The 15,067-nt window shown below is 49.7% G+C and overlaps 1 protein-coding gene across 4 annotated transcripts in view; it reads right to left on the reverse strand.

Moving 5' to 3' along the window:
* Nucleotides 1-15,067, reverse strand: part of PDE8B (phosphodiesterase 8B) — a 271,503-nt gene that overhangs the window by 224,228 nt on the left and 32,208 nt on the right. For 2 of the 4 annotated variants that reach the window (XM_056112508.1, XM_056112506.1), the window contains exon 1: nt 4,246-4,837. The exons of the other annotated variants lie outside the window; for them this stretch is intronic. In XM_056112508.1, coding sequence (XP_055968483.1) covers nt 4,246-4,572 — 327 coding nt within the window. In that variant the 5' untranslated portion in view covers nt 4,573-4,837. Of the gene's footprint in view, nt 1-4,245; nt 4,838-15,067 lie in introns of those variants that run through there. 4 annotated transcript variants of the gene reach the window in all.

Consider the following 15,067-nt stretch of genomic DNA (forward strand, 5'->3'; position numbering starts at 1 on the left):
CACCAGAACCTACAATTCAATTAAAATGGAAAAGGGTCTGGGTGTGACACCTTGAGTGGATCCCAAGCACTATGAACAATAGCACTGCTGAAACGAAAAAGATGAGCACTTAAGTCCAAGGGCTAAGAACGGAGCCTGACCCTGTCTGTGGTCACATTAGCACCAGTGAAGTCCCTCTCTTTCCCTGCAGTGCCCCTGCAGGCTAGTGTGGTCCAGCAGAGCAGAAGTACAGAAGGGCAGCGATGCCCCGGTGGATTCTGAGGTGGAGCAGACCCTCTAGAAGACAGAGTGAGCCACCAGCGCAGCACGGGACCCCTGCATAGGCTTTCCAGGCCCCTCAGAGGCCCACCACTGGACATCATGAGTGGAAGTGGCAAGTGTGCAGAAGCACAGCAAAACGGTGGAGTAGCGTGCATGCAGCACCATCCACTTGGCCAGAGAAAGCTGTCTCTAATTCTTCTGCTCCTTAGTTATTTTATGCATTTAGAAGCACTGGTTTTAGAGAGCATGTTCCCCAAATCAGCCTCATTGGCTTCTAATGGAGCCTCTGAGAACTCCGAATTTGCAAACCCACCTCTGCTAGACCGAATCGGAAATTTCTGGGAGGAGGATCCAGTCATTTTGAGGTTAACATACCCTCCAGGTGATTCTGGAAAACATTAAAATCTGAGGATACTGACCTTAAGAACAAACTAAAAGGTCTTGTTTATTTCAAAATAGTACTAGCCCTCCTCCAAATAACATCTCACTAGTTCTTTCCACAAGGGCAAGAACATATATCTTTCCTCTTTACATATAATCAACTGAGGTTATTCCCAATGATTTTGGAAAGCTATCTAAGAGTCTAACGGATATTTAGAAGTCCTCAATGGCTAGCTCAGCTCCCTTTCCCCACAATAGATTCACAGTTCCCATTAGCCTGTGCTTACCAACCTATAGGGATATTCCCAGGGTGCCTAGCAGAACTGCAGTGGTTTGGCCCAAAAATTGGCTGAATGAATAGATGGTCACCACAAATGCAAGAGAAAGGGGAAATGATGCTGTTGCCCATGGGCACGACATCCTTTCTGAAACTAACAACCTCCTGTGCCTGATCCACCATGCAGTTACGCTGCATGGAGAAGCCTGTGCAGTGACTGTAACCATCCCCACAGAATCATTTCTACCACTGCCTGCCTCGTCCAGGCATCTCCCAAGCCATGTCCTCTGAGGTAAAAGATGGAGACGTGGGATATTCCCCGGTTTTTCCAGGGCAGCACTGCACCTTCTCCTCTGAGGCGCTCAGAACAGGAATGATAAAGCTGGCACACTCTCCGCTCTCAGGAGAGAGCGCTCGGCAGGATTCTCCTGTTGGTGTAGCGTTTTTATAAAACAGGCAAACCATAAGAAGGCACATTGCTAGGAAGTTGCATTTTTACAGCTACTAGGAGACAAAGCTAACTTCTTACCAGAAATGGAAACCATATGATATCATTGTACTGCGTATGAATTATTAATGTTTGTAATATTTTTTTGTAGATTAGGTATTCAAGAAGGTTCCTGTTGACATCATGTTTGACATCATAATGCTCCATCATTCTAAAAGCTTAATGAGATGAGTTATTGCTGGGGGGGAGAGAGAGAGAGAGATCATGAACACATTTTTACACTCTGGGGAATACCAGAGGCCAAGTAGATAACGAGGATACAGTTCATAATTGATGCACAAAGAAGAATTTTAAAAAAATAAATAAGAGCACACCATTATAATCAGGACCAAAGAGGAAAATTTGGGGGAGTCTGCTAGAAATTCTCTCTAACGCCTCTGGCAGAAAAATTCTAGTTCTAAGAAGAAATGAAAGTGAAATTTTTATGAAGTGACCTCACCCATGAAAGAACACACAACATGTGAAGACTAAACAGTATAGTACAACACCAAAGAATAATGACAATTAACTCTATGGAAGCAATCCCATGACGACAATTCTGCGTGATTTATCTCGCTAGGGACAGTGGTCTCAAGTTTAATGTGCAATTGCTAGTTTAATGTGCAATGGCTAGTTTTTGAGGTGGACATGTGCAGTTGGGGGGTGGATCACAGAAGCAGCAACCTCATTCCTCACATTCCTAGCCGTGGGGAGGTATAAAGTCTGCTCTTATTTGGGGAAGTTTTGTTGATAAAGCAAAGCGAGATAAATTTCTACGCAGGTCAAGCCTTCTAACAGATTCGACCAGGGGGCAATGCTGTTTCTACACGGTTCAACAAGCTGTTAACAGTTGGGACTCATTTTCCCTGCAGTTTTTACTCCACTGGGTCTTCAAGTGGACTCCTGAGGGAAGTCCTGAAACAGCGAATAAGTTCATTCATTATCTTTCTCTTGCTGAACAAATAGGGAGTAACAAGAGTTCCCAGTACTATATTAGGATCCCAATTACCCTGGGAGGCCAAAACTACACACTCTGAAGCCCCAAAACAGGTATCACGGGAATTAGCGAGAACAGCTCCAGTATCTTCCTGTCTCCTCCTCCCCAAGAAGGCAAGAGAAGGGCCATTGCTGAAAACACCTCCACTTAATTATTTCCTCAAATCTAACATTGGAATCCTCTGAAATTGCAACTAATGCTAACTTTAAGTGAATCTATTTTTAAAAGATGGAGCCAGAGTGATAGTACAGCAGGTAGGGCGCTTGCCTTGCACATGGTGGGCCTGAATGTGATCCCCAGCATCCCATATGGTCCTCTGAGCACCTTCGGAATAATTCCTGAGTGTAGAACCAAGAATAAGACCTGAGTATCACCAGGTGTGGCCCAAAACAAACAAGCAAACAAAAACCCAAACAAGCAAAGGCAGAAACTCGAGTAAAGGAAAAATAGCACCCAGCACATGCTTCTGGAACAAATATCCATTTGGTGGCTGTGCTGTCACACATTAGACCTCCAGTGCTTGAATTCTCTGCCATTAGAGTTCCATGTCAAACTCTAGAATCATAGCTTATGCGGGTGCAGAGTAGGTGCTGGAGAAGCATCATTAAAGACATGGTTCAGCTATCACATTCCATTCTACAATAAGATTGTTACCAGAGAACCCCTACCACGTAGATGAAGCTTCAAGTAACAAAATCAGATGCCAATCTTATAAGATCACTAAAAGAAGCACACGCCATGCTTCTCTTCATCCCTCCAGGGTCAGCTGACTCTGTGCAATGAAAACTCATGCCTCCCCACTAAGCCACTTGTTGAACAACTTTCCCGTTTGAAATACACAATTGTGTCTCTGCGGAATTCTGCACGCCGCCCTTCTGGGTAAGGGACCCAACGTGCTGCGAGGGGATCTGTATGACATTACGGTTCTTAGAGAGGCGTTTTCTCCTCTGCAGACGGGATTGTCAGATTGCCTTCCCGAAGGATAAGAGGTCTCTTGGCCGAGCTAGACAACGAAACCCTCTTGGATTCCGTAGTATTTTCAGAACCTACGGAGGGCACTGCCAGAGTCATCGTTTCTCTTCCGTCATTAAGAAATACCCAAAGTCCGTTTCAATCAGGTACACATCCCCCACCCCCCACCTCCCACCCTACACTACAGCCCCGCCCCTTCCACATCTGCAAGCTTTGCAGAACCTCCCTCTGGCCACGGCTGCGCGCCCTGGAAACCCCTTCTTGTCCCTCGGGCTCGGCCGAATCCCAATCCCGAGGCGCTGGGGCTCTCCGCCTTGTCCAGGATGCGACCAGCCCGAGAGTGGTGACAAACAACAGGTTCCACGCGGGCTCCCTCCCTTCGGCCCCTTCCTGTATCTCCCCCTTACGAAACAGAAACGCCCTCGTTCATTCACAAATTTTCGAGCTCGGCGGTGCCCGAGGCCCCAGGCTCCCCCCCGCCCCCGCCCCCGCCGGGCCAGAGGCTCGGGCCGGGCCGGGTCTGCGCCGGGCACCGGGAGGGCCCGCGTGCGCCTCCAGCCCTGCGCTCCCCAAATTTCATTCAATCGGGCTCCCAACCCCTAGAGCTCCGCACAAGGGCCACGCTCCTCCCGCACCGCGACTGGACCTGCTCGGCCCCGCGCCCCGTCTCCCGGGTCCCGCTCCCAGGACCCCCACCCTTCCCAACTCCAGGGGGTCTCCCCTGCGCCCCTTTCCCGGACCCTCCTGACACCTCCGCCCCCAATAAAAAGTAAACTCCTCAGTGACGGCCGCCCTCGCCCTGACCCCCGCCCCAGCGTCTCGGCCACTCGGGTGCGCCCGGGTCCCCCTGCGGCGGCGCCCCGCGCTTACCTTGACGCTGGTGTAGCTGGTCTGGGTCTCGGCCTCGGCGCTGCTGCAGCAGTGGCGGCGCCGGCCCCGGCAGGTGGTCGCCGCGGGGGCCCCGGAGCCCGAGCTGCTGCCGCTGCCCAGCTCGGCGCGGGCCCTGCGGACGCGGGCGGCGCCCGGGGGTCCCGGCGCGGCGGCGTCGGAGGCGTCGGTCGGGACGAAGAGGCCGTGCAGGGGGCCGGCGGGGCCCTGCGACACGCTGCTGGTCTGCCGGGGCGAGTTGGACCCGTCCGAGTCGCGGCAGTAGATCACGCCGCTCTGCGAGACGTGGATGCTGGGGGCGCAGCCCATGCCTCGGCCGGGCTCCCCCGCGCGCCCGCCCGCGCCCCCGGCCGCCCGGACCCCGCGCGCCCGCGGCCACCTGCAGGGAGGGGGCGGCCCCCGGACTGCGCGCCCCCCGGCCCGGCTCGCCGCCGCTCCGTCGGGCTCGCCACGGCGCCCCCCGCCGAGCGTCCGGGGGCTGCGCGCGCGTCACCCCAACTTTCCCTCCCGGCCCATCTTCCTCCCCGGGCGGGGGAGCGCGCACACACCGCGCCCCGCGCGCACCGCCCGCCGCGGCGCCCCAAACGCGCTCCCCGCGCCTCCGCCCGCCCCTCCTCCCGGCGCTCGGCCGGCGCCGCCGCCCAGCCACACCTCGCGGGCTCCCCCGGCCCCGGGCTCCCGCTCGCACCCTCTTTTCCCACTTGGAGCGCGCGCCTGCGCTCCCACCCACGCCCCCTTCCTCCTCCGGAGCCCCCGGCGCCGCCGCGCCCCCGCTCTCCCTTCCCGGCTGCGCAGGGAGTGCCCGCCGCTCGGCCCCCGGGGGCCCCTGCGCGGCCGCGGCACCGCCGCCTCCTCCGCGGCGCAGAGGCCTGGTCCGTGGGCGCACACCCTGGGGCTCCCCCCTCCACTCCCCCGCCATCCCCCAGACCAGGCAGGGGCTCTGAGGGCTGGGCAGCCTGGAGGGGGGGACATCCAGTAAGAAGTCGTCTCAGGGCAAAGCCAGGGAAGCAAGTGATCCCTCCCCCGCGCCAAGTAGGGACCCTCCAACGCAGCTCACCCGGCGGCTTTAGACAGGCTTCCAGCAAAGTGGAGCCTAGACCCCGGGCTTCATTAGTGTCCCCCTGCCCGCTCTCCCGCCCCCTCCCCCCCACACACACCAGACTTCACCCCAAGTCTGCTCATCTGCGGTGGCGCAGGCCAACAGTCAGGAGACCCTCCAGGGAAGGAGCCACTCACTGCTCCACGCGGTGTCCCTGAGATCCAAGCACAGACCAGAAGGAAGAGGTCTGTGTGGTACTTAGCTCTCTCCTCCGGTGTGTCAACTCTATGGTGACACATTCTAAGACAGCCCTGGCTTCATCTCCAGCCTGCCTCTCCTGCCTGCTCTGGGCTGAGCAGCCAGCAAGCCCTGTGCCAGGGACTCAGCAAAGCTTTGGAAACCAGGGCACAATGGGGGTCTACGCCCCTCTCTCTTGTCTCTGCTTGAAATCGGAGCTGGGGCTGCTGCACTGTACCCGGAGGTATAGAGATGGGACGGTGGGCAGGGAAGGCCCTGGATTTAGAGCTGCTTATAAGACAAGGCCCTGCAGCGCCCAGGCTTGAGGAAGTGGGCATCTCACTTGAAGCACTTCCTTTGGTCCTTCCCTTCCTTCCTCTCCCCACACACCAACTCTCTGATGAACTCCTCAAGCAACGGTTTCTAAACGTTCTCAGGAAAGCAGGGTATCACCCCCACCCCAAATCCAGAAACAGGGAGGAACAAACAAGTCACCTTCATTCTTCTGTCACCACGTGGCTTCTCACCTCAGCGCTCCAACATCTCAACCTTTGAGTCTGTTCTCTAAAAACGTTTTTGGTGAAGTGAAAAAAAAAGAAAGTCCATTTGTCCAACAAAGTCTAAGCTACAGTTTCTAATGAAAAGGCCACTCGCTTGGGCATTTCTGTGCAGACTGGGTTCCTCTAGAAGCAGATGCCGACATGGTCGTGAGCAGGTGTCGGGATGATTAGAAAGACATCTTGGAAATCGATTCGAAAGAAAAGGAGAAAAGGGGAGAGAGAGGAAGGATTGCACGAGAGAGGAATGGATTGTCAGGATGGTGTCAAGGAAAGGCCCACTGTGTGAATTCTGCCAAGATGATGCTTCAGAGACATCCTGAGACCACAGCAGGAGGATGTGCCTTGATTCTGTTTTTGGTTTTGTAGTGTCACGGATCAAACCCAAGGCCTCCTATATGCCAGGCATGCTGTCTACCAGTGAGCTGAGGTGTCATCATGGGGACAAGATGGCTCTCAAAAGGGATGCGACTCCCTTTGGAACCTGACAGCTCTGTGCCAGGCTGTTGTTGGCAGAACTCCCTCTGTGGAAAGGGAAAGCTCTGTTTGCCACTTCCACGGCCCAGATTCCTTTCAGACAGCACTGCCGGAGCCCCACTTCCTTGCCCCCGCCCATAGGATGCCACCAAGTTCACTGGACAAGCCTGAGACCCAGAGACAAGCTGCACTTGAAATGGGTCTAGGCCTGGGGGCTGCTCTCTGCTCTCCTACCAGGGGTCTGCTGGAACCTGAACAAACCCCAGCAGGGTTAAATGACAAAAGAAGTAGTCTACCTACCAGCCCCTGATATCAATGGCAATGTCCAGTATTTACCTGTAATTCGCCCAGGTCCATCCTTCCCCTTCTTGGAGCCAGCAACGGCAGTCTTTCCTGAAAGTTAAAGCCACATTAATTCCCATGCCACATTTGAGTGTGTAGTTTTCTTGGGCATGTGGTTACTCTGAAGATATCACTCAGAGAAGTCCTTTGCTCTTCTCAGTGAGGGAGGGGCTGAGGATTTTCTGAAGGCAAGACTATATAGAGGATCTGGGGAGATGCCTCAAAGGACTGGAGCCTGGACTTGGTACACAGGAGGGACTGAGGTTCGGTCCCTGGCACCACACTACCCCAAGCAACTCCAAGATTGATCCGTGAGCACCAAGTTGGGACAGCCCCTGAGTTCCCAGAAAACGGGGAGGGGTGCGGTGGGGTTAAAAACTGCTAAAAATTTTAACATTATAATCAGTCTTGTGGATCAAATGTAGGGATTGGCCCATAAGATTCAGAAACAAACTTGGGTTGAACTTTCCACATTAGAAATCAGCAACAACTAAGCCTCGGAAAATAGGTAACTACAAAGTGGCTACTGAATAGGGCTGGGCTCTGCGGCCTGTTCACCGAACATTCTCCATGGGGCTGGTGCCTTCCACCCACTGAGACACCTCTGCAGGAATAGAAGACAGAAAGGGAAGTGTGCAAAGTGGAATGCTTCTTCCCATTCCCAGAGCCACTGAGAGTTTCAGTATGTTCTTTTTTTTTTTTAATTTTATTGAATCACTGTGAGAAAGTTAGAAGCTTTCATGTTTTTCATGTGGATTACAATCACACAATGATCAAACACCCATCCCTCCACCAGTGCACATTCTCCACCACCAATATCCCCAGTATACCCCCCTTCCCCACCCTCCACCTGCCTCCATGGCAGACAATATTCCCCATACTCTCTCTCTCTACTTTTGGGCATTATGGTTTGCAATACAGTCACTGAGAGGTCATCACGTTTGGTCCATTATCTACTTTCGGCACACATCTCCCATCCCGACTGATTCCTCCTGTCATCTTTTTCTTAGTAATCCCTTCTCTATTCCATCTGCCTTCTCCTCTCCACTCATGAGGCAAGTTTCCACCCTGATACCAAAAACAGACAGAGATACTACAAAGAAAGAGAATTACAGGCCAATATCCCTAATGAAAACAGATGCAAAGATCCTCAACAAACTATTAGCAAATAGAATCCAGGTGGGGCTGGAGCGATAGCACAGCGGCAGGGCGTTTGCCTTGCAGGCAACCGACATGGCCGACCCGAGTTCGATTCCTCCGCCCCTCTCAGAGAGCCCGGCAAGCTACTGAGAGTATTCGATATGCCAGACACAGTAACAACAAAGTCTCCAATGGAGACGTTACTGGGCCTGCTCGAGCAAATCGACAAACAACGGGAGGGCCTTTACCTTTACCTTTATGTTCTTTAGACACAGCTTTTACGACCAGTTGTGTGGTAAAGAAGGTGGGGAATCCTGCAATACTGCGGCCTAACCTGGGCCTCATTGCTGGCCTTGAGCTGGTCACTTGGACCTCCCCCAACAACCCCCATCCTGGTGCCAGATCTGCACAAGTGGAGAAATGGTTTAGCCAAAATCATATCCCAGTTTAGCTGTGAAGCCTGAGTCTTGCTCATGTTAAGTGATTTCCCAAATGATTCCCATATCACAATTGCAATGCATTCCAGGATAACAACAGAGTTGACAAGTTCAGACATTGCAGATGAAATTTAGGCTCAAGTTACAAATTAAAGCCCCCAAAACCAAAATTCTAAAAAAGAAAAATTTAGTTAAGTGAAAAAAATTGTTAGAGACCCTATCGGAAAATATAAATCAAAAGAAAGCAAACTAAATCAGAAATATCTTTTTTTTTCTTTCAGAAATATCTTTAAAAAAAAAAAACAAGTCTCAGCTAGTTTTGAGGTAAGAATTGCTTGAAGGTTTTCTGCTGAAGTCCAACAGAATTTCTTTCAGAATTCCGACCCACCCAGTCCTGTGCAATCCTGACTGATTAAGGCCCCCTCTCCTTCAAAAGCTCGCACTCTTCCAGAATCCCTTGCTAGGTGCAGAAATTGTGACAGATCCACTGTGAATGAGTCTCGACCATAAAGGTTAAAGTAAGAGCGGCATTCTGATTGATCTTTAGATAACCAAACATTTAATCAGCTAATCAACCTTGCTGACTTCCTCATTCAAACGACATCCCTTGCAGTAGAGCTTATTGGAAATCTAACCACCTGCTAAGTGAAATGATATCATTTATGTCAGTGCAGCAGAAGGTTGTAAAAGGTTCACTGAACTCAGAGTGAGAGGGGTGATGGCACATTTACTGCTACCTCTGGAGAGGTGGGGCCTTGGGTGAGTCACTTAACCTCTGGGCCTCCATTTCCAAAATTAACTCCAAAGTCTCTACATCGTGAATGTTTAGGGATACTATGAATTCTTCATTCTTCCTATTGGATTAGTTTTCATTTAGAAGAATTTTCTTTTTTAATTAAGTGAAACCGTAGTTCCCACGTGCCAATATTACTTTCAGGAATTTGTCATAAAATACACTATCTCCCTGGTTCCATCCCAGTGACATAAAAGCAAGGGTCAATGGCAAGTCCCGCCTCTCCCTTTCAAGGAAGTCAAGTCCAGGGACCCAAGATGGCTCAGTAGCCAAAAATCAGCCTTGCAAGCATGAAACCTCAGGTTTGAGCCCCATGCCCCAAGTGCAGCCCACATGCACTGAGCAAGATGTCTATGACTCAGTTGTCCGGGATCCCAGCCACCCACCCCAGAATGTGTTATCTCTGATACCTCAGCCACATGTGCACGTGTCACTCACTAAACATGCGCGAGTACCATGGTCGGAGGTGCGATCCCCAGTGAGCACATGTGTTAGAGTCCAGTTGCACAGAGCTCATGTGCCAGCACCACCAAGAGTGTTACCGTTGGTAAGCTCCAGGACCGGGAGGGGCAGCCGAGCATGCATGTCACATCCCATCAACGTGACAAACAAGGGAAGGGAAGGAGGGAAAAGAACATTTTTTAAAAGTTAAAAACAAAAACAGTGAAGATGAGTTCAGTGTGGACTCCCAGGTCATCCTGTGGTGCATGTGGGGAAATCAGAGTCCATCGAAGAAGTGACAAAATCCTCCCAGTGAGGCCGCTGGCTGCCCTCGGCGAGCCTCGTCCTGCTAAGCCTCCCTCTGGCCACTCCTGGGCACACGGTCCCTGGGTCAAACCTCCAGGAGCCCAGCTCCATTGCAGCAGCTCTTCCCTCTGCCTGCCAGAAGCCATAAACCTCAGCAGCTGACTTCCTCACGAGCTCTAAGTCTCTTCTAAAATGTGACCCACGCAATCACTCCTAAAGTCTCAATCCACCTACCACCATTGTCCTTTACTACTCCCGAGTCCCCTCAGACTGCTGGATCTTTCAACAGCATATCACATGCCAACTAACTGCACGTTCATTGCTCTGTGTATGGGCTCTTTCCTCACCTTAATACAGATTCTGCATCTACCCAGTGGAATACTACGCAGCTGTTAGGAAAGAGAAAGTCATGAAATTTGCTTATGAGTGGATGGACATGGAGAGTATCGTGCTAAGTGAAATGCGTCAGAAAGAGAGGGACAGACATAGAATGACTGCACTCATTCGTGGAATATAAAATAATATGAGACAGACACCCAAGGACAGTAGAGACAAGGGCCAGGAAGACTGCTCCATGGTTTCAAGCCTGCCTCATGAGCTAGGGGAGAAGGTAGCTGGGATAGAGAAGGGATCACTAAGTCAATGATGGGTGGAGGCATCGCTTGGGATGGGAGGTGCGTGCTGAAAGTAGACAAAGGACCCAACGTGATGGCCTCTCGGTATCTGTATTGCAAACCATAATGCCCAAAAGTAGAGAGAAAGTATGGGGAAAATTGTCTGCCGTAGAGGCCTGGGGAGGAGTGGGATGGGAGGGGGCAATACTGGGGACGTTGGTGGTAGAAAATGTGCACTGGTGGAGGGATGGGTGTTCGATCATTGCATAATTGAAACTCAAACATGAAAGCTTTGTGACTTTATCTCACGGCGATTCAATAAAAAAAAAAAACAGATTCTGAAAGATCATTGTGTGTGTGTGTGTGTGTGTGTGTGGTTTCTTGCTCACTGCTGGATCCTTCTTAGAACACTGCATAGCATGCAGTACGTACTAAAATATTTTTTGAATGAATGATGTGACTTTTTCCCCTCCTATTTCTTTCTCTTTGGCTTTTTATTTATTTGAGGTTCTATTGGGGGTAGGAGGTACCCTGCTCAAATGTTGCTCTCCATGGTGCCTAGGGCCCCCTGTGGTGTGGGAGGTTGAGCCTGAACATCCTACACTGAAATTCAGCTCCAGTCGGCTACACTCTCGTCAGATCCGTATTCAGTGAGTGTCCTTGACCACTGAACCTCCTTCTAGTCTCAGGCATCAGGAAGAGCTAAAAGAATAAAATAATTTATACAGAGATGTTCATGACAATTGGACCATAAAAAATCCAAACATCAAACAATTAGGGAATCCAAACTCAAAACTATACAAGTATCCCCCCCTCCACCCCCCGCCACCACCACCACTTAACTGTATAGAAGAAATAATGTCAGACTGAAATATAGATATACAGAACTTAGTCCTACACTAAGGTCCTCCAAAGCTGGGGAATCTCTTTTCCTTCCCCTTCTGCTTTTCAATAAACCTTTCTATTTCCTGCCTCCCCCCCCCCAAAAAAAATAACACATACAGTGTATGCAGATAGATGTCATCTATGGAACGTATATCTATTTGTGGAGTTCATAAGTAAATGTAGAGTAATAAAAATAAGGAATTGAAGTTCAACAGATTGATTTAAAAAAAAAACTTCCAGAGAACACAGAAACAATGTAAATGAATAATCAAAATGTTCCAAATTTCTCCCCAAAAGTCAAGTACAAGTATATGTTCTCTCCTAGGCTGCCACTGATTTTCCTGCCAACAGACAGAAAGTAGAAAGTGAAGATGAGAGGATAGGGGTTAAGAAGGAAAAGAATCAGAGGCATATGGAAAAAGAGATAAAGTTAGTGCATGCACAGGTGCAAAAGAAAGACTTACACAGCTAGACACACAGACACACAGAATAAGAGAGGGAAGGGCAAAGGTCAACACGGGTCCCTTCCAAGACAGCGTTCAGTCCTATCAAATGAGCTAGCAGGTGCAGCTCGTATACGAGGACACGAAGCAGCTGAGAGAGTGTCTACAGGTGCATCACTCCTTGGACCTTTTCCCTCACACCATATGAGATGAAAGAAGGGATCTGGCATCACAGGTGGTTTTCCTGAGCTAGTGGCAGTCCCTGCAGAGATGAAACGGAAAAACTGAACAGCCAACCTCTGACCTCCTTACATCAACATCACCAATCGTGGTACCATTGAACATTGGGTCCTGAGTCCTTCTACTACATAAAGGATCTGTCCTCTGTCCTTCCTACGAATAAGAACATCAGCAAGGGCAGGGAGGTAGGGAGGCAGAGCCCTGCAGAGGGATTCAAGAATGTCCTTGGTACTTGCATTCAGAATTCTGATGGTCAAGCTCTTGAGAGATGAAACTCACATTTCCAAAAGCCTTAGAAGTCGATTTCACAAGTGCATCAAGGTATCAAAGGAAACATAATTGAAATACAAGGTACAGTCCTACTCCAAAGAATGGGACAACCAGGGATATGGGATTTAAACACACAAGAAATGACAGAGTATACATGATACTGAGTGTCAAAGTTTAATAGCAAAGAGCATTTTACTGTCCATTTTTAATTGCAGCTATAACTGGGGGAGGCTTGCAAGAGAAAGGAGACCTGACAGCTGGAACGATCCGGATCACCAGGACTTTTTTTTTCATGCTTTTATTGTGGCTGAAGCGATAGCACAGCGGTAGGGCGTTTGCCTTGCACGCAGCCAACATGGCCGACCCGAGTTCGATTCCTCCGTCCCTCTCGGAGAGCCCGGCAAGCTACCGAGAGTATCTTGCCCGCACGGCAGAGCCTGGCAAGCTCCCCGTGACGTATTCGATATGCCAAACACAGTAACAACAAAGTCTCCAATGGAGACGTTACTGGGCCCGCTCGAGCAAATCGATGATCAACGGGGGACCTTTACTTTACTACTTTACTTATTGTGAATTAGGTTATAGGGTTACAATAGTGCTCCAGTTTCTGATATAGCTATAATGTGATGCCCAATCCCAGTACCAAAGTCCCCAGCACGTCCCCATCCCTATGTCCACTCCAGTCCAACATTCCTTCCCTCCCACCCCTGCCCCATCACTTATTGATCGGCAGTTAAAGTTTTGGTGCATATCGTTCCCTCCCTTCGCACACCCACATGCTCCAGACCCTCCACTTATGTTCCCGTGTTACTTCCCAGCAGCTATTCATTCCTCTCCCCTTTCCCCCTGAACCTGACACTCTCAGGTCTGTATTCTTGTGTCCAAGGCTTACTGTGGATGGGTATTTTTCCAGACCCTTGATTTCTTTGTCTATATACCACAGATGAGTGGGATCATACCAAATTAGTCCTTCTGCCTCTGGCTTATTTTACTCAGCACAATAGTCTCCGGTTCCATTCATGTTGCTCCAAACTGCATGACTTTATTTTTCCTAGTAACTGTGTATAACACCACTTCTTTATCCATTCATCTGGTGTTGGACATTTGGGTTGCTTTCATTTCCTGACTGTTGTACTAAGTGCTGCTGTGAACTCAGGGGCATATAGACCTCCTCAAGAGGAAGCGCACGAGCAAAGGCACCAAGGCGAAACTCTCAGGTAGAGAGCAGGTCAGATGACTAGACAGAGATGCAAAGGTGAGAAAGGGAAGACTTGGAAAGGTCCCTCTGGTGAGTGGAAGTTGCTGAAGGTTCTTCCCCTCAGAAGGAAACTGTCATGCAAACATCTAGATTTAGGGGGCAGCTGAGTGTAGAGGAGGGTGTGAGTCTGATCCCCAAGTCAGCCAGCATACCTGCAGGTGATCCCAGCAAATCCACGGTTGGGGATCTTCTGAACTATACCAGAAGTGCATGGTTTCTGCCACACTGCTTACTAGTTTGTCTGACACAACAATTGAAGCATCCAAGTGTCACAACCAAGTGTAAGCACTGCAACCTAGTGTGACACCAGGGCCCTGGCAGAAACCAAAATTAAAAAAAAAAAGATAGGAAAGGAAGGAAAAGAAACAAATCCACCCCTTGCCTTGCAAAAGAAGTTAGTTTACTAAATGATTAAATGTTGGCTTTTTAAAAATAGCAATCTGGTTATAAATACTCAGAGATAGCACTTGGAGTTTTTCAAGTATTCCTACTCAGGGTACATGTTATTAACTTCCATCAATTTGACTTAAGACAAAGAATACAAAACATAAAGCGCATTTGTGATAAAAATAATAATAGTGATAAAGGTTCAGTTTCCTAAGCAACCCCCTCCCCCCGCCTGCATATACACTTGCCCAGGTCTACCATCCACACCAAAGAATATCATAATGCTCCAGGATCCTAAAGTCATTCGATCACTCAGCAAAAATTTACTGAGCGGCCAGCATACGTCAGACACAAACTGGGCATGGGGGGACAAGATGGAAATGATTTTTCATATCTATAGATAACAGAGGTTGGAGGGATGAAACAACAAACTTCTCTGGTAGAGGTGAAGATTCTAGAAGAATTTAAAACCTATTGATGTGTGGGGAATGTTTTATGGAGGTTTCCTCAGAGAAGGCGATATTTAAGATTCTCAGAAAACCACTTCAGAGGAATATTGTTCTTCTTCACTCATCCAGTCAGCCCCCTATGAGGCCAGCCACCACTGTGCCAGCACAACGATGAGGGATATAAACCCTTAGGACCCCTCTCAGACCATTCTGTGGGGAACATCGACATACACACACACACACACACACACACACACACACACACACACACACATGCATGTTAACACTTGCTCTGAAAAAAAGCATCCAGGCCCGAAGAGAAAGATCACTGTGGGCGGAAGCTATGTAGAAGGTGTCACTGAGGAGACAGAGTGTGACTCCTGGAAGAAAGGGCAGCATTTGAATGAGTGGAAAAGAGGAAACTCCGGAGAACATAATGCAGAAGAAGAAAGGTCTGGGGCGAGAGGGAATGCTGGCCGAATGTGTCAA

Source organism: Sorex fumeus, unplaced genomic scaffold (genome assembly GCF_029834395.1).
Source record: "Sorex fumeus unplaced genomic scaffold, SorFum_2.1 ptg000018l, whole genome shotgun sequence".
Lineage (NCBI taxonomy): Eukaryota > Metazoa > Chordata > Mammalia > Eulipotyphla > Soricidae > Sorex > Sorex fumeus.